General features: G+C 36.1%; 1 protein-coding gene across 16 annotated transcripts in view; it reads left to right on the top strand.

The window, feature by feature from the left end:
- Positions 1-24,181, top strand: part of NEK11 (NIMA related kinase 11) — a 184,641-nt gene that overhangs the window by 62,365 nt on the left and 98,095 nt on the right. For 14 of the 16 annotated variants that reach the window (XM_081072875.1, XM_081072877.1, XM_081072872.1 and 11 more), the window contains 6 exons: positions 1,023-1,087; positions 2,046-2,172; positions 16,060-16,209; positions 16,303-16,381; positions 18,439-18,524; positions 21,706-21,825. In XM_081072875.1, coding sequence (XP_080929001.1) covers positions 1,023-1,087; positions 2,046-2,172; positions 16,060-16,209; positions 16,303-16,381; positions 18,439-18,524; positions 21,706-21,825 — 627 coding nt within the window. The remainder of the gene's footprint in view (positions 1-1,022; positions 1,088-2,045; positions 2,173-16,059; positions 16,210-16,302; positions 16,382-18,438; positions 18,525-21,705; positions 21,826-24,181) is intronic. The other 2 variants (XM_081072881.1, XM_081072882.1) reach the window with 1 other exon arrangement.

Here is a 24,181-nt window from a genome sequence, read left to right as displayed (position 1 = left end):
TATTATTTATTAAATTTATTGGGGGTGAATTGGTTAGAAAAATTATGTAAGTTTCAATTGTACAATTCTATAATACATCATCTATATATTGCATTGTGTGTTCACCACCCAGAGTCAGTTTTCCTTCCATCACCATACATATATATATTTTAAACTCCTTCTCAGGGAAACAAGAAAATGTGGCTTTGTAGCTTTTAAACATTTAAAGATATATCTACAAGAGTGTGTATTTATGTGTGAATTACTTCACATATACCCATATATATTACTATGTTTCCCCCAAAATAAGACCTAGCTGGACAATCAGCTCTAATGCATCTTTTGGAGCAAAAATTAATATAAGTGGGGCCGGCCTGGTGGCTTAGGTGGTTAGAGCTCCATGCTCCTAACTCCAAAGGATGCTGGTTCGATTCCCACATGGGCCAGTGGGCTCTCGACCACAAGGTTGCCAGTTCGATTCGTCGAGTCCTGCAAGGGATGGTGGGCTCTGACCCCTGCAACGAAGATTGAACACGGCACCTTGAGCTGAGCTGCCGCTGAGCTCCCAGATGGCTCAGTTGGTTGGAGTGCGTTCTCTCAGCCACAAGGTTGCTGGTTCGACTCCCACAAGGATGGTGGGCTGTGCCCCCTGCAACTAGCAATGGCAACTGGACCTGGAGCTGAGCCGCGCCTTCCACAACTAAGACTGAAAGGACAACAACTTGACTTGGAAAAAAGTCCTGGAAGTACACATTTTTCCCCAATAAAGTCCTGTACCCCTTCCCCCCCAAAAAAACCTTAAAAACAAACAAACAAAAATTAATATAAGTAAAATTATATTATAGTAAAATAAGACTAGGTATAATATAATATAATACAATACAATACAATACCAGGTCTTATATTAATTTTTGCTCCAAAAGATGCATTAGAGCTGATTGGCTGGCTAGGTCTTATTTTCGGGGAAACATGGTATTTATATTATGATTTTAAAATTTTACATTTTGCATGAAATTGTAATATCCTTTTTTGCCTTTTCGTAGGAGGATACTTCATCGGGACTTGAAATCAAAGAATGTATTTCTGAAAAATAATCAACTTAAAATTGGTAAGACTTTTTTAAAGTGTGTATTCCAGAATCATGAAAGAGTATATTCTAGATGTTATTGACATATCAAGTTGAACTATATAGTGCCTAGAAGTGTTAGGGTAATCACCGGTTTATTTTAACTTCTCAAATTTTTGTTCTTATTTGGTTGGGGTCAATAAAACCAAATTATTTTGTTTCTGATTATCTGATATAAATTGAGGTATAAGACATTTGCTACATCCTTTGTAGATTCAACTAATATGTTTTCAGTTTCTACTTCATGCCATACACTTTGCAAGTGGTTAGACTTGTTTTGCAAGTCTGATTAATTACTACAGGTTTCCCACCACTTAAGCAATTAGCAGTTATCACAGGTAATCAAAATGTTGATAGAATGGCTTTGTTAACCGTTAGTTCTCCTTCAGAACTGTATCTCCACTCATAACAATTATTGGATTGTTTAATCTACATGCAAGATACTCTTAGAGAGGGAAGACATAAAAGCATGCAACTAGGTAGGCAAGTAGAGAGAAGCTGGTGGATTCAAATTTTTATAGTCATGTTCCTGAAAAGACTTTTTAAAATTTATTCTTTATTGTAAATGAAGAACAAACTCTCCCCTCTCAGTTGAAATTGCAAGTCATTATATTCAGCCCTTCCAAAATCATTCTGTTTGTTGTTAGTCAGACTTGAAATTTTTTGTTTCAAGTTGCTGGTTCTTCACAATTCCAGAAATGAAAAGTTTTGGTTTACATAATTAGCTTAACTAGCTCAAAGTCTTCTTTCTCATATAAGGCTTATTTTTTAAAAGATATTTACCAGCATTGTGTAATTTTAAATACATCATTTTTCTTCCCTTTAAAATGCTATGAACCCATTGCATGTTAGAATTGTCAAATTAGATACTTAGTTGTTAATTTTCAAGACTGATTTTCATTGTTTTAAAATATTCATAAAAATTAATTATTATTTCAAGGGGATTTTGGAGTGTCTCGACTCCTCATGGGAACCAGTGATCTAGCCACCACTTTAACTGGAACTCCCCATTATATGAGTCCAGAGGCTCTGAAACACCAAGGCTACGACACAAAGTCGGACATCTGGTGAGTGGGCAGTGGGCTAGTCCAGATGACTTATTGGTGAGTGGGCTAGTCCATCTGCTGCCCTGAAAGAATAATGCATCTGGTTTTAGGCTCATTTACTTACTACATCTACTCATTTTATTCTTTGAAATACTAGTCATTCTGTGACCAGAGTAAAAGAAGGTTTTTTGGATTTGGAACTTGATAGATTCCATTAAATTGATTTCAGAAAGTCTCTTTATTCATAGATAAATTGGTTGGTTTTGAGTTTTTCTTCTCGAATCACAAGGGAGGGTTCTTAATGTATCATAAACTGTAAATTTTGATAGGTTTCTGCTAGCCTACTAAATAAAGCATTTGTAATCCTAAACACTGCCTTATTTTATCTGAAGGCTAATGTCCACCTGTGGGAGAACGTACAACTACTCTTTATTTTTTTTCTTCTTGTTGCTTTTAAGAATTTTTAAAGATACTAGCTTTAAGAATAAACTTAAATTTAAAAATTTCTGGGTTTTCAGTGATAGATGCATCTGAGATTTTTCAGTTTCTCTGAGCTCTTGTGTCAAAAGAATTTTTCCTTCCTCGTCATGGAACCAGTTTAAATCTCAGTGCAGAAGCCATGTGGAAAATTGTATTCTATGGTGAGCAACAGATTCTATTTGGGGAAATTTTATTTTCCCCAAATAGAATCTTGTTTTCCCCAAGTAGAATTTCCCCAAATTATGGAATCTTCCATAATTTGTGGCTTGTTAAATGTTGAAAGGGCAAACTAGCTCAGAGCTTGTTAATTACGTCAATAGTTATTGTATGTAAATAACCTAAGTGATTCTGAGCTTTCAAAGATGAACCATGTGAAAGATTGTGCCTACTTCATTCTTTTCAAGAGGATAAAGAAAAAAGTTACGGAAAAAGTAAGCACAACAGAATCCCAAGGCTTCTCATTGGGATTCTCATTAGGGTCATTATTCTTGCTCTTGTTCTGGTGCCCACGTGGGAGAGAACACTGTCAGGATAAGGTCTGGCTGTGGCATATCCCCATCACCAGTGCCCTCTTGTGATTATTCATTTCTAGGTTCTTCAGTGGGTTTTTTCCTTGTTAGCTTGTTTTTGCCCTGCTGATCTTTTCCAACTCACTTATCATCTTCCTCTATCACAGCCTTCCTCTAGCCCATCCAAAACAAAACCAAAAAAGAATAGACAAAAACACAAAGGTATCTTCAGAAGAATGAGTTTCTTTACATTTTGTTTTATTGAGCATCTACTCTTTGCCGATAACTGTGTCAAGGCCTTAAGTAAAATATCAAAAGTGATAGGATTCCTATCCTGCAGAAGTTTTCTTGTTCTTATTGGAGTACCTTTCTCCAGATTGAGAAAAATCAGTCTTGGGTTTTGGATTGAATTTAAGTTACATACCTACATCTCTCTTCACACTTAAGTTTTAAAAATTATTATGGACATTTAAAAATAGATTTAAATATATAATTTCTTCATGATTTGAGATTACATTGTATTTGAAGATGATGTTACATCATATCATTTGAATTAAGAGTAAATTAAGTTATGAAGCCCATCATTGAAGCCTTTGGAATTACATGTAGCAAGAAAGCTAGTTCTTTTTGACATGTATCTACATCTATTTGCCAAATCAAATGTACGTCTCCTAGGAAACTTAGGCAACAGAATCCACACAGAGAAGAGTAAAGCATAGTGTCTTTTTGTCTAAGTTGAGTGTCTGCTTTTTAAAAAAATTGCTCCTAGTATTGTATGAAGAATTATAGGTTTTTGCTATAATGTTTTAGGCTTACAAAAATGATATCTAACTAAGACAAAACTAACTTTATTTGACAAAGGCAAAACTTTAAAAAGCCAAAATCTCCCAAATATAAGAATGCAGAATTTTAATATATATTTTTTTGCGAGCATTAGGTCAGTCTCCTTGTGGAGATTATTAGCTATTCAGCAAATACAAGCTAAGGATTTACAGTTATCCTGACTCCAAATAACCACCTTATTTTGAATTTAGTAATTACCCTTGTTATATCTGAATTAAAACAAGTTATTGGGTAATGAAATTTCTACTGCCAAATCTAAAGTGGAAAGAATAACAGAGAATGATTAATTATAGTGGCAGATACGTAAGTGTGATGAGCAATATTTGGGAGACACTCTTAGAAAAATTAGATTGGATGGGGTTGAGAATTTTTTTCTGAATCTCAGTATGTAGTATCTGTTTACTGAGGAATATTTTCTTAAGATTAGAGACACTTGTCAATAATTGATAGGTTTTGATCTAGAACTAATAGCTGTACATATTTATAATGCTTAAAGAAGAATTGCTATAATACTAATTATATTTTCATCCGTTAGTGTTTGCCCATATGCAACCTTATCCTCCTTCTGCAATCTGTTAAATCTTTTGGGATTCATTTATTTATAGCAACCAAGTACAGGAAGTCTCTCTCTTAGAAGTCGGTTAGGTTACAAAAGTTGATAAACAGTTATTTGGAAAGTTAGGATAATTAGGTTCTCTGAGGATAATACTTTGAACATGGCTGGTTCATATAAACAACTAGTGAACACTTTCTTCTCCTACAAAAAAAGTATATGAGTTGGGTTTTTAGGCCAGCTCTTTAAATTGATTTAAACTGTGGATAGTTAGAATTTATTATTTTGGTAGAGAAACGAATAAAAGACAATACTATTGGAATATTGGTACTGTAATTAAACAGAATATTTCATTGTTGGTCTTACCTATTTTGTTGTGAGATCAATTAGATGGCTCTTTGATCTTATGGCCCTATATTTTAGCTTTTTAAGTGGAGGGAATGGTAGTGGGAATAGTAGGTGCATTAGAGTGTACTACCGTGTTTCCCCGAAAATAAGACCTAGCCAGACCATCAGCTCTAATACGTCTTTTGGAGCAAAAATTAATATAAGACCCGGTCTTATTTTACTATAAGATCAGGTCTAATATAATATAACATAATGTAATATAATACCAGGTCTTATATTAATTTTTGCTCCAAAAGATGCATTAGGACGGATGGCTCAGCTAGGTCTTATTTTCGGGGAAACATGGTATAAAGCTCTCTTTATTCAGAGATCTGGTATTGGGGGAATGGCTTGGTAGGTGACACTGGAGAATAGTTCACACCCAGCATTGGAGTCAGGCTTTAGTGACCTTGGGTGGAAATGTTAGACAAAGCTTAGCTACTGGTAGGAGAAAACAGAGAGGAAGCAACAGCTGCCTAGCCCACTAGGAGTAGGACAATATTCTCTCGTAGGAGAGCATCCCCAGTGTAGACAAGGGAAGAGATAGGAAGGAGAACAAGCTTATTTCCTTTTTCAGCACATTTTCCCACTGAATCACAACACTAGAAGGCTGAGTATAATTCTAGACTTTCCTTCTCTCCCACCTCATGTTCAGTTGTTAACTGTATGTTATTAATTCTACTACCTAGAAATCATTGCAATCAATTTTTTCTTCTCAACTTCCATTTCCTTTGCCCTACCTTATGCCCTTATCATTTCTCTCCTGGAGTTCTTAAATATCTTTCCTTTTTCTCTAGCTCCCAACATTTAATCCATCATCCATAATGTAACCAGCACAAAATTTCTTACATAAGGAACTGATTATGTGACTGCTCGGCTCAAAATCCTGCCATTGCCAAGACAGCCAAGCCCAAACACCTTTGCATAGAAAGTAATCCTCACTTCTTTCTATTTGCCTCTCCTGTTACCAACTTTTCCACATGCACCAACTACACAGAACAAGCCTGTTTTCTGGGGAAGGATTTAGGAAAGAGAGAAATACAGACCAACTTGGCAGCAGTTCCTATAACTAATGTGGGACCTGCAAGTGACTGGTTGTCAAGAGCCCCAGCAACCGACTCTTGGTGAAGGAAGCTCTGGAGCAAGGGAGCCCTTTTCTCTTACCTGCCCATGCTCTGAGCAGTTCTTGTGAGGGTTCAGAAGCAACCTGTTGGACAGGGAGTGTGTGCATTTCTAGGGAGTGAACACTGGTGTCATTATTTTCATTCAACAGAAGCTGAAGTAGGAAAACATTTTGGTGAGGTTCAGTAGATTTGGGTATTAACATATTTTTTAGTGATTACCATGAAATGATTTATACAAACCAGGCAGATAATATCAGTCTGGCCTAGTCAATTGTTAAAAAGCTCATGATACAACCACAGCAACAGAACCAGGAATAGCTACTCTCTATGGAGTGCTTACTCTGTGATTGACAGTTAAGGTGCTAAGTGCTTTATATACCTAAGTGTATTTGTTACTACAAAAAAATAAGCATACTATATACAATTTTGTAAACTTTTATTTCACTTAGCAAAACAAAACATTGCTGTGCATTAATAAAATGAATGTACATATCATGTAAATGTTTGCATAGTATTCTATTTGACCAAGACATCAATGTTTCCTTTAAAGATTTTCCCTTTGTCTTTGTCTTTGAGCAACTTTTACCACAGTGTATCTGGGTGTAGATTTGCATTTATCATACTTGTCATTAACAGAGTTTCTTGAACATGTAGATTAATGTATTTCATCAAATTCGGGAAGTTTTTAGCCATTACTTGAGTAGTTTTTCTCCTCCTTTCTCTCTCTCCTATCTTTCTGGTACTCCCTTTATGTGTCTGTTGGTGTGCATGATGGTCTCCCACATTTCTCTCAGGCATTGTTCATTTTTCTTCATTTATTTTTCTCTCTCTTCTTCAGATTGCATAATATCTGTCAATCTGTCTTCAAGTTCATTGATTTTTTTTCTTCTGCTAGTTAAAATCTACTATTGAGCCTCTCTGGTGAATTTTTTGTTTCAGTTACTGTACTTTTCAATATATTATTCAATATTGTACTTTCCAGAATTTCTAATTGGTACTTTTTAAGAATTTCTATCTCTGTATTGATAGTCTCCATTTGATGTGACATTTTTATCATATTTTATTTCTTTAAACATGGTTTCCTTTAGTTCTTTAAACATATTTGTAATGGCTACATGGAAGTCTGTGTTAAATCTGACATCTGGGCCCTCTCAAGTAGTTTTTGTCGCCTGCTTTTTTCCCTGTGTATGGGTCATACTTTTCTATTTCTAGTTTTCTAGACGTAATTTGTGAAAACTAGATATTTTAGATAATACATTGTGGCAACTTTGATCACTTATTCTCCCACTTCCCTACCTCTCTGGAGCTTGTTGGTTGCTTATTTATTTAGTTAGTTACATGCCTGGCTATTCTAGTGAAATCTATTCTAGTGTGAAATCTCTGGTGTTGTTCCTCAGAGAGTATAGCCTTGGGCATGAGTACAGTTAGCCTTTGGAGGATAGTGGTTTTAGCAGTTCTCTCTGACTGTGCCTTTCCCTGCTCTCAGTTAAACTGTCTCTGTCGGTATCACACCCAGCTGTTGGCCTTCAATGAATACTTTTTTGGCTATTTTGAGATTCTTCTGTTCTTGGGTCCTTCCGTCACTCCATTGATTCCCTCTCCTTCTAACACAAATGCTGATACTGTGCAGGTCACATGGTGATTGTGGTTTGTCTTTACTTGCTTGTATTTGAGATTTGAGGTGACATCTTGTCATTTCATTTTGTTGAAAATGTTGGACACGGTTTTTGGTTTTGCTATCCAGCTTCTCTGTCTATTTTAGACAGGAATCCAAGGAAGATCCAGAAACTGTGCCTCCAATGTGGCTGCCACTTTCCCCAAAATATTCAGAATCATCATTTTAACAACATCCCTGGCATGATTTGTATGCTATTAAAGATTGGGAAGAACTGATAGAGGTGCTGAGACATGATGGGCTCTTAATAAACAGTTGCTATATAATATTGTGTCTTAAGTATTAGTTCAAGTAGCCCAATGTCTTTCATTATATTTAAGTGGAGTTTATGTTGATATTCAATTCCACCTAAGTAAAAACTTTTATTTAGGGTAACACATACTAAAGCAAAACCTACTACTCTAGTATTAAATTTCTATTACTCTCTATTTATTCAGCTATTTGTTAAATGATGTGTACTCTTTTCTAGATGGATGTCAGGATATCCTCAATTACATCAAATAAAAATATGTATTTATCTAGAAGATCAATAAAGCTTTCCCAACCGTGCATTGCTGTGGGGTAGAGTCATGCATTGCTGTGGGGTAGGTTTCTCTTTGCAGAGCCTGAGCAGAATTTAAAGGTTAAATTTAGTTACCTTGAGACAAGACAAAGTTTGAGTTACATTTGCAATTCATTATCAGTCTTTGCTTTAGAAATCCTTTGGACAGTTCTGGCCGACTTGGACAGATGGCAAGTTTATGAAGTTCAGGTATAATTTACTTCACATGTACCTGATCCCAGCCTTCACTTTCACTGCTACATTTACTCCCTCTGGAATTTATTTGCTTACTTCACAGTTGGCTGTATTTTGGAAAAAGAAAAAAATGCAAATCACAGACTTCAAAGTAAATGTACATCTCACTTTTTTCCCCAACTTGCCTCTCCAGCCCCCTTCCTCACTTTCATATTGCCAGATTTAAGACCTGGGAGTCAAATAAGAGAAAAATCTTCAAAAAACGATGGAAGTAATGAGTTTGAGGTGATATAATTATTCCCATACAGAAATGTCTGGATGAAAATTGAAGAAACTAAAAACCATAGGTACATAGAATAAAAAGTATACGTAGCAAATAGACTTTAAAACTCATAACAGGATAATAAAAAATCTTTCACCCCAAGTGTCATGGTAGTTTCTGTAACCTAGTTGTCTCATAGTATTTCAGTTACTGGCATCCATTCCAGGCAGGTGCATTGGGACCATAGCAGGTCTCTTTTCATAAGTTACTGGCTGATAAATGCAGTCTTCTCTATGTGCTCAAGTGCAAGGAACTAGCACTACACCAAAATGAAATGGGTAAGTGGAAAGCAGCATGCCTTCAGTGCAGCTGAGAGGATTTCCAAAAAGGAGAAAAGGGGGTTACTGAGATAGCCTCTAATTGTTCCATCATATGTTTAGCCATGTAATTTCACATCTTATTAAAATAATCTTAATATAGTTGATCCTTGAATAACATGGGTTTGAATTGCACAGATCCACTTATATGTGTATTTTTTCAATAAATACATATTTTCTCTTCCTTATGATTTTCTTAATAGCATTTTCTTTTCTCTAGCTTACTTTATTTTAAGAATGCAATATATAATGCATCTAAGACACAAAATATGTGTCAATTGACTTCGTATGTTACCAGTAAACCTTCCAGTCAACAGCAGACTGTTAGTAAAGTTTTAGGGGAGTCAAAGTTATATGCTGATTTTTAACTAAGTGATGCTTGGCACTCCTAAACCCTAAGTCGTTCAAGTATCAACTATATATTCATCAACTATGGCTCGGGTAGAGTTATCTCTCTATAAAACTAGGGTTTGATGTCATGATCAACTCAACTATGCTTAATAGACCACTAACCCCCTTTTCCTGCCAAGCAACAGAAAAAGCAAAAGCCAAACTTGCCTGCCTTCCTTTTCTTTTGCCACAGAGGGTCTCATTAACTGTGTGCCCTATAATTGCCATGGTCTGATGCCTAGCATACCTGTCGCAGGCCCCAGGTATCCTTGAAGGTGGATTACAGTTCCAGATAGGACCTGAAGAAAGCTTGGGAAGTCAGCCCCTGCCTAAAAGGCTTCTGTCAGGCTTAGTCATGATTTCCAACTCAAGAGAGTCATTATTGATCAGAAATGCTCTTATTGGTACAGTATGGAGAGGCGAGATAGCATAGTTTATATCCCAAGAGCTAGACAGCCTGTGTTGCAATCCCACCCCCTACTCAATATGGAACCTTGAACAATTTACTGAATTTTATGGTTTCCTCATCTGAAAAAATGGGAATGACAACAGTTCTGCCTTCATTAGGATTGTTATGAAGATGATTAAATGAATTAAAATACCTAATGAACATAGAACAGTACCTGGCTTATATAGGAAACACCATTAAAATCTTAGCTATCATTTTCTTTATCATGATAATTATGATTGTTACCATTTGTATTATTGGCGGAGACGATAGTCTGATCCCAAGACAGCTCAAAATGTCCTGGGTCAGAGATTGTTGCTCCCATCCAACCCTTTATATCTATTCAGAGCCAGGAGAGATTTTCGGCTTTGTTCTGCTTCTGCCCAAGCCCTGAAGACTCTGAGCTCATGAGGCTGATTAAATCCTCAGAAGAGAGTGTGTGGGGGCTGAGCTACTGATAGCCTTTTACCCTTTTGAACCAGTGAGTTTCATTTCTTTTTTCAGTGTTCAAATTATTATGTGTACATTAGGTTATATAGCAGGGAGTAGTCAATGTGAATTTTTTAGAAAACATTTTTAAAAACTATTGAATGAGAACTAATGCCCAAATCAAACAAGCTGATCTAACATGGCACCTTTCTGGACAAATTACTTTCTCTTTCTGAGTTTTGGTTTCCTCATCGATACAATGAGAGTTTGGAATTAGCAAATCTTGATAGTCCCTTGTAGCTCTAATATTTTGTCAGTATAAGAAAACATTCTTAAAGTCGTAATTAGACTCTTGGAGGGAAAATAAGTAAGTATATCGGGCAGTTCATCGCACACAAATATTTTACACACATCCATACTGGTAAAAGCATTTGGTTCAATTTTATGATTATATTTTACTGGTAATCTATAGTGCCCCGTCTCTTTTTGTTTAAGAAAACTTTTTTATGGTATAACAGGTACTGAGTTGATATTGTCTTTTTCATTTTAACCATTCTATTGAGTGTAGAGTGTTTCTGCACTGTGGTTTTAATTGCGTTTCTCTGATGACTAATAATGTTAAACATCTTCCCATAATTTGGGGCCATTTAGTGTCTCTTCAAGTCTTTTGCCCATTTTTCTATTGGATTATCTCCTTTTTCTTATTGATTTGTGGTAGTTTTAATTAATTAATTAATTAATTAATTATTTTTTACATATTCTGGATACAAGTCTTTGATGGATGTTTAAATTGTCTTCTCCCACTCTGTATTTTCCTTTTTACTTTCCTAAGGGAGTCTTTTCATGAATAGAAATTCATAATTTTAATGAAGTCCATTTTATCAGTCTATAACTATATTGTTAGTGCTTTCTACATTTTGTTTAAGATGTCTTTGCCTAGGCCAAGATCAGGAAGATATTCTCCTGTTTTCTTTTAAAAGCTTTATGAGTGTATTTTTCACAGTTAAATCTCCCTATAATTGATTTTTATGCATGTTTATGTTGTCAGATAAGAGTCCACATATACTTTTTCCCATTTGGATATTCAACGGCTCAGCATAACTTGTTAAAAATATTATATTTTTTTCTCCATTATAGTACAGTTTAACTTGTATTGATCAAGTGATTGAATATGTGTGGATCTATTTTTGAGCCCTCTGTTTTGTTCTGTTGGTCTGTTTTATTTTCTTTGCCAATATCACATTTTCATGAGTAATAATAACATTTTAATAAATCTTGCTATTTGGTTATAGACCTCCAAATTTGTTCTTCTTCAGTGGCCTTGGCTACCCTAGTCTCTTCTGCATTTCTATACCAATTTTAGAATCAGCTTGCTAATTACCGCAAAAACATCTGCTAAGACTTTGATTGATATTGCACTGGGTCTATGGATCATTCTGGATAAAAAAATGACTTCTTTGTAGTACTGAATCTTCCCATCTATGAATGTGGGTCTATCCTTCTCTACCCCCCTCCTTTTTTTTAGGTCTTCTTTAATTTCTCTTAGCAATGTGTGGTGGTTTACAGTGTAGGGTCTTGCACATCTTTCATTGGATTTATTCCTAAGTATTTGACATTGTGTGATGTTAATGTTAATGACACTTTAATCTTATTTTTTAAATATGGTTGTTGCAGGCTTACAGAAATGACCTTTTATGTCTACCATCATATTGAAAAGCTTAATGACAGTTTAATGTCTTCTTTTCTATTCTTCATGTATATATTTTTAAACTTTTTCTGGCCTTATTGTTCTGGGTAGCACCTACGTTACAATATCCAATAGAAATAGTGATAGTAAGCATCCATATCTTGTTCTGAATCGCAAATGAAACCATAAAATATCAATATTTCACCAGTAAGCATACTATTTACTGTATTTTTTATAGCTTTAAAAATCCAGTTAAGGAAGTTCCCTTCCATTCCCAGTGTGCTAAGAGCTTTCTTCTTTTTAAAAACACAAATGAGTTTTGAATTTTATTAGATGCTTTTTCTCTGCATCTATTAAGATGATAGAATTTTTTTATTTTCTTCTATAATGAAGTACATTCCATTGATTGATTTTCAAATATTAAGTCAACCCTGTATTCCTGAAATAAAATCTGCTTGGGCATGTCATATTATCTTTTTAATATGTCATCATATTCTATTTTATTATGTGTATTTGGATTTTTTTGAATCTATGTTCATAAAAAAAATCTGCCTATGCTTTTCCTTTCCTGTAATATCCTCATTATATTTTAGTATCAAAATTATGCTAACTTTATAGAATGATGATATTTATTAATATTGGTTTTCTTTATTACTTAAATGTTTGGAAGAATTTGCCAGTAAAGCCATCTGGCCCTGGTGTTTTCCAAGTGATAAGTTTTTAATGTTTTTAATTATTATTTTAAATAATTACTTACTTCTATTTAATAAATAGAGGATTATTCAGATTTTCTATTTATTCTTGTATCAATTTGGTAAGTTATATTTTGTAAGGCTTTTCATTTTACCCCATTTGTCAAATTTATTCGAGAAAAAATATGTTTATAATGTCATCTGAATACTTTCTAATACTTGTGGAGTCTAATACTTGTGGAGTCTAATACTTGTGTTACACACTTTTCCATTCCCATTATTGTTAATCTATGTGTTTTTTTCTTCTTGTTTTCTTGATCAGTCTTGCTAGAGGTTTATTAAGTTTATTAGTCTTTACTGATTTTATTTTTATTGTTTGTTTGTTTCTGGTTCATTAATTTCCACTTTTTAAATTTCTTCCCTTAATCTTTCCTGATTTGATTTGCTGTTCTTTTTTCTATTTTTTCAAGCTGACTTAGATCATAGATGTTTAAAGCCTTTTTCTTTGTGAATATATGCATTTAATACTTTTAATTTTGCCATAATAATTTATTTTAGCTGCATTCAATAAGTGTTGATATTTTGTACTTTTATTAATATTCAGGTAACAATATTTTATAATTTCTGTTGGAATTTTTTATTTTACCTAGGCATATTTAGATGTGTATTTTTAAATTTTCAAGTAGCTGGATTTTGTGGGTTTCCTTCTCTTTCTGTTATTAATGTCTAGCTTAATTTCATTGTGGTCATAGAATATGCTCTGGAGTTTTTAATTCCTGAACTCCGTTGAGACTTGTTTTATGACCCCGAGTATGGTCAATTTTGGAAAATGTTCCATGTACCCTTGAAAAGAATCTGAATTCTTTCATTATTGGGATCCATTTACATTAACTTGTTGATTATGTCTGTTTTGGTCATTATGTTTAGATTTTCTCTATCCTTAGTGATTTTTTTTTCTCTGTCTGTTCTATCAGCTATTGAAAGAGGTATGTTAAAATCTTTCACTATCATTGTGAATTTATCTATTTTTTTCTATTAATTCTGTAAATTTTTGTTTCACACACACACACACACAAACTGTTAGTGGGTTTTAGAATTATTATGTGTTCTTAGTGGTTTGATTCCTGTATTATTTCACCATCTTAATTGTAGTGGTGGTTCTTACTTTTAAGTCCTCTTTATCTGATACTAGTATAGCTACACCAGTAATATTTTGATAAGTATTTGCATGGTATATCTCTTTCTATGAATTGCTGTATTATTATTTTAAGGTTTGTTTCGTGAGTAGTATATAATTTTTTACCCAGCCTATGAGTCTTTTTAATTGAAATATTGTACATTTGTTTAATACAATTACTCTATTTTTATTTGTCATCTTATTATTTGCTTTCGATATATACCACTTGTTTTATGTTTCTTTTTCTCTCCTTTCTTGCTTTCTTTTGGTTTAAAATTTTATGTGATTTTTTTCCCCTCTAGTAACTTGTGATTCACTTGTCAGTTATACATTATTTTACTATTCTTTTGGTAATAACCCTAGCAATTATAACATGCATCCTTGACTTATTATAGTTCAGTTTTACCACTTTTCCAATAATGGCAGGATCTTGAAATACTTTAAGTTAACTTACCCTCTTACATCTTTTGTATTATTTTTGTCATGTAATTTTATTCTACATAAACTTTAAACCCCACAATGTATTTTAATATTGTTTTATACAGTTAATACTGACTTATACATAGTCACAGGATTACTCTTTATAGTGTTCTTCATTCCTTCTTGAATTCTTTGTTTCTGTCTCAGATTTTTTCCCCATTAGAATATTTTTTGGTACTGTCATGCTGGCAATGAATTCTCTCAGTTTTTGTTTGTCTGAAATGTCTTTATTTCACCTTTATTGAAGGAAAGTTTTTTGGTATAGAAATATAAATATATGCTACTATACCACATATCATTTAATAGTCTTATAGATGAATGCAAAATTTATTGAGCTTCAAATAATGTTCATAATTTATAATGTTTATATTGACCTTGTTGTTGTAGTCAATATTATGTGATTTCTCCCAATCTCCATTCTTTGTAGCATTCTGTAATGGCAAAAGCCCAGAATTTGGAAAGAAAAATACCTTATGAAATTGGGCAAGTCATTTAATTTTTCTGAGCCAGTTTCCTCATCTATAAAATGGAAAAAATATATAATATTGACTATATTTCACTGTGAAGTTATGAGGCTCTCTTGAGATATAGATGAATGTGCTTTGTAATATATAAAGTACCAATCAGTTGGAAATTTTTAGTGTTATTATTTACTGGAGCAGAAACGTTCTCGGTGTATATATCCAGAATTCTCTTACAAATACAAGTTTTCATGAACACCCACAAAATAATTAAAATGCTAGTATTCCTGTATGTATTTATTTATACATACCCTGCCTTTTATGAGAAAGTGGGCAGAGTTAAAAGTTACATAAAACACAACTTACATAAGGTCAATTGTGAATTTATTTTGATATTTCAAGAAAGTAACATGAAAAGGAAAACCTGGCTGGGTACATAGTTCAAAATACCTATAAGATTTAAAGTAATCCATTATTCAGAAGTACAGTTCTTCCTTAGTACTAAGTTCAGGCAGAAATTTCCCCTTTAGTTTTCTAAATGACGTAGTTATTTAAAAGACTATTCTGCTGGTTTAGAAGTTACTGATTTGCATGGCTAATCCAAATCAGTGTTGGACTGCTCTGGAATTTTAATATTCTATTTCATAACCCCGGAGGAAGAATTATACATTTTAATGTGAGCTGCTCTTCCATCCTACTTGCAAATGGATTGTATTCAGAAACTAATAAAAAATGCTTTTCCTTTCAAAATGCTTGGATACACATTAAAAGGAAGCTGATAAATTTAAATTTTGTTTTGCATAGTTAACATAAACAAAACTGCTTTAGGAAGATGATATTTAGCTGCATTCTTCTTTTCCTTCTTAAAGGTTAATTCAAAAATTCCTACTGCATTGATCAAATATTTATTAGGTCCCTACTACGTGCAGCCGTATTCCTATTGGTTTGTTTGCTCTCCTTTGACAAAAAGTGGTCATTCAGGCTTACATTTTGTGCTTTCTTCTTTCACTTTTTCTTTTTTTTAGTAAACATGGATTTAAATGGAACAGAACATTATGGAATTGAGGTTTTAAAACAAACAACTGAAGTGGATGCTGGAGCCTCATAACCGATGCCCTAACAAATCTGGGGTTTTGTTTGATGATAAGATTTAAAAGTACTTTAATCCTTTATTTAAATTCTTTGGCTTTGTCTTTAGGTCTCTGGCATGCATTTTATATGAGATGTGCTGCATGAATCATGCATTCTTTGGCTCCAATTTCTTGTCTATTGTTTTAAAAATTGTTGAAGGCGACACTCCTTCTCTCCCTAAGAGATATCCAAGAGAACTGAATGCCATCATGGAACGGTATGGAAATAAATGCATCGCCAGAGAAACAATTTTCAATTGTACTTACATTTTCGTTCATCTGAAAAATAATTTTTTGTTTTCATTTCACAGCATGTTGAACAAGAATCCTTCACTGAGACCATCTGCTATAGAAATTTTAAAAATCCCTTACATCAATGAGCAACTACAGGTATTTAAACTGAAAAGTGTGTTGGGAAACACACATTAGGATTTATATGCATTCTAGGACTTGAAGATATGCTGTGTAAATAAGGTGCGCAAAGAATCAATCAGAAAGGAGAGACAAGGCTTTTTTGTTTTTCAAGCTGAGGGGAATTATTAGTCAGGACAACCTTTTTGCAAAAGAAAGTGTGTGAATTCTGGTTTCCTGGTATCCCAGACATTAGGATTGTGACTTTCTACCTAAGCTCAATACCCACCCTAGAGCTCTTGGTTGACAGGTCTTATTTCAACACTTTGCAGATATGTCCCTCCTAGGACAAGAATGTACTCCTCCTCCTCCTCCTCCTACTACTACTACTAGTAAAATCTGGGATCTTCACTGAGCCTTTATTATTCTACTCCTTTATTATATAACACTTTTTATCGATTGAGTTTATTTTGTTTTCCTGTAAGTTAGAAATTTTGATGTAGTGAATTTGCCTCTGATTGTAAGAAGAAAAGCAAATGGTACCCTCTCAGGAGGGTTTTTTTTGTGTTTTTTTTTTTTTTAACTTCTTAGGCTTTTACAATACAAATCCCTCAGGCAAATTTCCTTTAATTTTATGAAAAGCTTTCAGAGGACCCACAAAGCAGTCATTCACCTTCATAAATGTGCACACTTTTTTATCACCATCCTGTTCTAAGTCCACAGGAGACAGGATGCTGCCTCCAAGTGCTCTCAATGCCTGGCTTTGTGCTGGCACTGGGGGTGCAGAAATGAAAGGAACAGATATGTCTCCTGTCCTTTCGAAGCCTGACTGCTAGTAAAGGAATCCAATACCAAGAAAAAGTAAATAAAATGATTATAAAATTTTCATGAGCACTAGCATGAGAGCAAATAGGATGCTGTAAAATAAGGCAGGTGGAGAGGATTTGCTGGTCAAAGGAGTAGGTGACATTTTGACACCAGTGAGATGCTGAAAAGCAGCCAGCCCTATAAAGATCCTGAGAAAGAATGTTGGAATCACAGGGAATAACTGGTGTAAAGCCCTGGATTTTAGGTCATTTTCCCTGAAGGGAGACATAGAGGAGAGTGCTCTTCGGCAAGAATGTGCTTCCAAGGGAAACCCGTAGGTAGGAAGTAGGGTAAGCAGGACAGTGGAGGGGGGTAGTGATGTTCCCTGTGCATTTCCCTGAGGTATTTTCAGCTCTCCCTGTGCATAGTCAAAGCCAGCTCCCCCAGTCTGAGGGTGGTCCACTTCAAAAGAGGCTGTTGGATCAAAACCCCCCAGACGGGTCTATGAGCACACAAAAAATAGTATAAGGGCTCCAAGGGGATCTGCTGGGACTAAAGCAAGGCAAGTGGGGCATTTGTTCTGGGGCGAGATTAAAGGGGGCAGCCATACTCAGTAATCAGGATCAATAATATTGTTCAGATCCAAATTAATGCTCAAAATCCATGGTAACAGAGTATCAGAAGTTCAAAGATCGTATCCTATAGGGCGAGGGTCAGGGTGAGGCAAGTGAGGTAGAATGGCGCAAATTCAGGTTTGGATCCTGTCTTTACTTCCGCTTTTCATATCGTGTTCTCCATGGCCTTGGGGCATTAATTTTGATTTTTTTGAATAATATTGCATGAAAGTAGTATTTATCTAAATTCCTGAGTTCTTTGGTATCCCTTAAATTTTGCACCTGAGGTGAGTGCCTCACTCAGCCCTGGGAGTGTGGACATTATCCATTGCAAACCCAGAGGGAGAGAGAGCTTGCGTGTTCTTGGAGCTGAGGGATGGTCTCCCCCTGCCTGGGTGTCAGGGAGTGAGAGAGCAGGCAGTGCAAGATAAACTTGGAGAGGGAAGTAGGCCAGAGCTTGACTCCCAGGATCTCCTTGCACAAGGTACCATGTAATTTTTTGTAACCCTTTATAGGAGGCAAAATAGTTACCAGTGGGTCTGGCTTTCAAGCTGCCAGAAACGGTCAATCATATCGCAAATCAGAAAAGGCACCTGGTAGTTTTATGCCATTCCATCCCTGAAGAAGAGTCCTTAAGGTGTGTCAAGGTTTCTCTCTCTCTCTCTTTCTTATCAGCACCTGAGATGTAGATATTCTGAAATGATTCCAGAAGACAAGAATTTGAATTGTCAGAAGGAGGCTACTCATATAATTGATGCCATGTAAGTAATTGCTTTGTTTTTTTAAAAAGTCTATTGGGCATAAATATTAAATGCATTTGTCTTTAAAAATCTATTAGTGCTAAGCTGACTGACTACATGGAGTATCCTAGAATTCACTTAAGTCTTGCCAAGAAATTCAGGAGCTTCGGTAACTTGATGTTCCAAGGCCCTTTGCCTCAGATGGCAGCAAATTGAAATAATAAAAGTGCAAAGCACTGCACAGCTGACAGGTCTGTACGGCAGCTCTGCAGTTGCCTTGTAAGTATAGAGAGAAATTAAAACCTCAAACATTTAGTGATATATGTGCCAATGCACCTTCCTTATTAAGCATAAAATGCTTTCACACGTTGATTATTTAACAGGAGCTGGCAGAGTATCTGTTTTAAAGACAACTTTATGGAGTCCTGGGATAATTGAAAATCAGCCAAAATTCACTTTCTTGAGATATCCGTAAGAAAGAGAGAATGTGTGTTTCAAAAGAACTATAATTATTTCCTTGGCCTAACTTATCTCTCCTACTTCATCAAAATTTCTATGCTGTAACTTACAAGAACCCAGAAGACTAGGTTACTTCAGAACAGCCATGTACAGCTATGCTGGGCCCAAGAAACAGGGCCCGTTAGAGTGGCAGAGCCCGGTAATTGCATAAAACTTAAACTTTTATAGGCAGAGGTTCAACTCCTCTCTCTAACAATATGTTCATAATTAATCTCCTACTACTAATCGTCCCTATCCTATTAGCCGTAGCATTTCTAACCCTCATTGAACGAAAATTACTGGGCTATATGCAATTCCGCAAAGGACCAAATGTTGTAGGCCCCTACGGACTCCTCCAACCAATCGCTGACGCCATCAAATTATTCACCAAGGAACTTCTATGCCCCCTAACATCACGCGGGAATGCTCTAACAAGACGAGAAGACCCTATGGAGCTTTAATTAACTAATCCAATAAAGACAAACTAGCACCCACCCAGACCCAACTCCCGTTTATATGGATTAGCAGTTTAGGTTGGGGTGACCTCGGAGCACAGAAAAACCTCCGAGTGATCAAAATCTAGACTAACCAGTCAAAACACAACATCACTTATTGATCCAAAACTTGATCAACGGAACAAGTTACCCCAGGGATAACAGCGCCATCCTATTTAAGAGTCCATATCGACAAGTAAGGTTTACGACCTCGATGTTGGATCAGGGCATCCCAATGGTGCAACAGCTATTCATGGTTCGTTTGTTCAAGATTCAAGTCCTACGTGATCTGAGTTCAGATCGGAGTAATCCAGGTCGGTTTCTATCTGTTCTAGGCTTCTCCCAGTACAAAAGGACAAGAGAAGCAAGGCCTACTTCACTAAAGCGCCTTCAGGTTAATAGATGATTTAATCTTAATCTAGTAACTACGAATAACCCTGCCCAAGAAACAGGGCCCATTAGAGTGGCAGAGCCCGGTAACACAACTCCAGGGAGCACCACTAACAAAGACCAAATCTATAATTTTTCTGAAGGAACTCTCTATTTAATTTTGTAAGGACCTGATGAGAATGGCAGCCCCTGCCCAGAGCTGTGCAAGACAGTGGATGAGAATAGCAGCCCTCATTAGCCTGATTATCAAGACCAAATAGCACAAATAGCGCTTCTCTAACACTTGGTCCAGTAGTTTCTAAACTACACCATGTTTATTTTCCATCTTCACATTCAAACTGAGGAAACTGGTTCATCAAAAGTATTCAGTCTTTGTTTAATGCATGATCTCCAGTTAAAATAGACTACACCTCAGGGGGTAACATAGGCACACCCCTATAACTTTGTTTTCTTGGGTTACTACCTATTCTTTCAAGAAAGTCTGAAACTTCTAATTTTATTTTGTTTTATTAACTAGAGATGTGAGAGTAGTAGATAACTTATCATTAACATGCTAGACTAATTTCAGTTATCATTTTGCACTGCTATTATGACATAGTTTGCCTGACGCTGCTTACAATTAAAGTGTGCTAGAATCCGGTTGTTTGGATGGTATTTCACATTATGAAATATTGATTTCAAATCATCACAGCTATTTTCAAGATCTCTGACTATGTTTTAAGGAGATGTATTTGGTCTAACAAAATAAGGGATGTGTGTTCCTGAAAATTGCATATCCCTGGGAGGCTATGGTCTGAACAGTGTTCTGGAGGGATGAGAACGGCCTACAATAATCGTTACGATTTTCTCAGTGTCTCTCAAGTGTTCTGTAATATCGGGCCTTAACCACGCCAGGCACAGAAACAAATATCATTGGGAACATGGTTACAGACCTTTTAGTACATGATTAATGTAAGCACTTTTCTTTAACTAAAGAAAGGGGCTCTTAATCATATCGGCCAACATTTTGGGGGTAGTGAACATATGCTTGGCTCTCGTATGACAACTTTACATGAGTTAACTCATTTAAATGCACAACAACCCTATGAAGTAGGTAGTCTTATTATTATTTTTTAAATGATCGTAAAGACATTAAGTAACTTGCCCAAGGGCACGTAGGATTTGAACCTAGAGAATAGCAACCTGTGCAATCAACCACTATGCCATGCTGCCATGAAAATACCTACTGCATTAAGCCTAGACTATAAAACATATTCCATAGAATTTAGCTATTATACTGCTATCATTTTGGAGACTCTTTATGTGTTAGACGTTGTACATACATTACCTCATTATCTCCCCAACCAACTCACTATTGCCCATTCTTGACTGATGAGAAGACTGAGCCTCAGAGAAGTTCGGTGGTTGGCCCAAGGCTACAGCCCTAAGGAGTGGTGGATATGGCATTCAAACCCTGCCTGTTTCCAAAGATTGGGTTTTATCCACATGGTCGAATTAGTCTGCCTGTCTATTTACTTCTTACTGACCAAGATCCTAATTTGTCTTACATTATAAAAACCAGCCATAGGCAGTGAAATGAGCAGAAATTTGCAAAGTACGTAATTTTCTTTTAAGTAAAAATCCAATTTGAAAAATACTGCCAATTAACCGCAGTCCTGGTTGGCTCATTACCTACCCAGACTTTATTAGTGGTTGTCTGGCCGGTCTCGAGATGTTTTTCCCTTCTTAGTTGTGTAATGATACTTCTGTAAAATATTTGTTTAATTTTTCTGAGCGTGTTTGGGACTGTGTTCAGTGTGGGGAATCTTTATTGTCTCTAGGCAAAAAAAGATCCACCTACAGACGCTGCGGGCATTCTCTGAAGTGCAGAAAATGACACCGAGAGAAAGGATGCGGCTGCGAAAGCTCCAGGCAGCTGACGAGAAAGCCAGGAAGCTGAAGTAAGCTGCCTTTCCTTAGGGTACCCCGGGCCACTTCCCAGGGCGCTAAAGGAATTTACTGAAGAAAAACAAAACCAAAACAAGAAATCAAAACGCACATACCCATTACACATGAATTTGTTTCGTTATTCACTCATTCCCTCAAAAGATGGTTATTGAGCCGTAGATGGTGATCGGATGCCAGGCATTATAAATATCAGGTTTTCATTCGTGGGTGGAAAGAAAGATTGCGTACCAGGGAGGTTGCTAGTGATAAAAAAATACCATCAGCCTCCAAATGAAGCCTCATTGTTGCTGACGCCTTCTGTACATACCCCCGTGAGAGAGTGAAAAAGTGACTTCACTATCCGGTCTTTATTCCCCGGATGTTTGCTGCAGCCCCTCTGCCAAGAGAGGTAGCTGATCTATAGGGAGAAAAAGGTCCTAGCAGGAAATTGTTGGTTTGGAAACAGCTCTGTTCTGTCAAGTGAAGCCCTTTGAAAAGTCTGTGCTCAGGCCAGTGCGGCTGGTGGGAGATGGCACTGATAATTAGAGTATTTACATGAAAAAGGGAATTCCAAAGAGCCCCAGAATCCCAATTTCTCAAAGACAGATTTTGCAGTTGTAGATTATCCAATTTCCTAATTTTTCTTCTTCTTTCTTCCTCTGACAATCTTGTTTGGTAGCTTAGTAGCCCCAACCAAGAACTAGAGAGACAGGAAAGACCTGAAACTCAACTCTCTTCATTTTGTGACCGTGTTAACATAGCTGAAAAATGACTTAGAGGTGTCCTTGTACTTACAATGAAAATCATGATGAACCAAATAAGAATCTGTGAGATTATTTTCCCTTAAGACATGCTTTCTTTAATAAACGTAGGAAAAGTTTCCTTCAAAGTGCTCATGGGCCATTGTGTGCTGGTAATGTTTAGCAGCCACCGCTGGGATGGTGAGGTGAGGGCTGGGTGGGGAGTGGCTGCTGATTTGTCTGCAGATTTCTGTGGTGTAATTTCTTCTGCAATGGCCAATTTCAACCAGCGACGTGATATCATTTCACTGTTCAGTCGGGAAGATATGTACACAATCTGATCTTGGGAGCCCAGTACAAGTTGGTTTCTGGAAACCACTAAGTGTGGGTTTTACTGAGAAAATATATTCACATAAATTGTTTGAGCCAGTGTATCAACTCCCATTGCCAAATCTGTTTCTAAGACCTCAGAAAAGGCAATATTTTCGGGTTATCATGGTTCATGTCATTGGCTAAGGGTAAAAAGAGAATTAAATCTCTGACAGGAACAGATGAAAGGCGCTGTGGGGACAGAGTCCCAGAGAGCAGTTTCCAGGCTCTTGGCCTCATGTGGAAAGGTGCTGGCTCAGTTATTAGATGGCCATCAGCTGTAATCAGATGACCATTCGTTGTTGCTGGGTGACCATCACTGTTACCGGTTAGCCATTAGCCACTAATATAACTGCTGTGGCTAAACTAGGGGGGTGATTGGTTGGTTGGTTGGCAGAGAAGCAGACGGATTTCAGCTAGCGAGTGGGGTTGGTTGGTTGGAGGAGAAGCGGATGGCAGATTGTGGATCGTGCCGCTCCTGCTTCCTGTGTCTCCAACCAGCCACCAGCGAGAATATAGTGATAAGACTCCCCTATCTATGGCTCCGTGGGTGTTCCTTTTTGGCCTCACCATATCCTGCATTCTGGTGCGGAGAGCGGGACCAGAGACCCTGAATGACAGGGGCTATTTAATTACTTACATCCACATTTTCAGATATTATTTTAAGATTGAAACTTTTTTATACACAAAAGAAAATCATAGATCTTCTACATGATATTTAATATTTTTCTTGTTTAAGTTTGGTCTTGATTTGATGAATGACTTGCATCTGAATTGTTTTTGATTATTTCTAGGTTTCGAGAGTGGTCATGTGTTTTAGCTAGAAAATGACTCTATTGTCAAAAGTGTTATGATGTATTCATTTTATAGAAAAGAAAATTTGACCACAGAGATGTTTAGTGACTTTTCAAAAACAATCTAAGTATAAATTAGCACACAAGTAATCACCAGAACTCAAATCTTTCTTCCAGTTTAGTAGCAGGTCTATTAAATTCAACTCTCCTGTAATTGAAGAAACAAAGTAAATGTGTCTGAGAAAAAATTCACTCCACAGTGGGTCTCATATTCCTTTCCATAAATTCTTTGAAATGCAGCTCTATTTTCCTGTTTGTGTGTTTAGTTCACCTGAAAGCAGTGATTGAGTTATTAGTATGTGCTTGGCACTGTGCTGAACATTAGAGACACACACCCCTGTCACCACGAGCAGAGGACACTCAGGGACCAGTACTGTCTTCTCTGTGTTGTAGTAGCTGTAAGGATG

This window comes from Rhinolophus hipposideros (genome assembly GCF_964194185.1).
Source record: "Rhinolophus hipposideros genome assembly, chromosome: 14".
NCBI classification, from domain to species: domain Eukaryota; kingdom Metazoa; phylum Chordata; class Mammalia; order Chiroptera; family Rhinolophidae; genus Rhinolophus; species Rhinolophus hipposideros.
The sequence above is the reverse complement of the archived record's forward strand: the minus strand, read 5'-3'. Positions and strand labels throughout refer to the sequence as shown.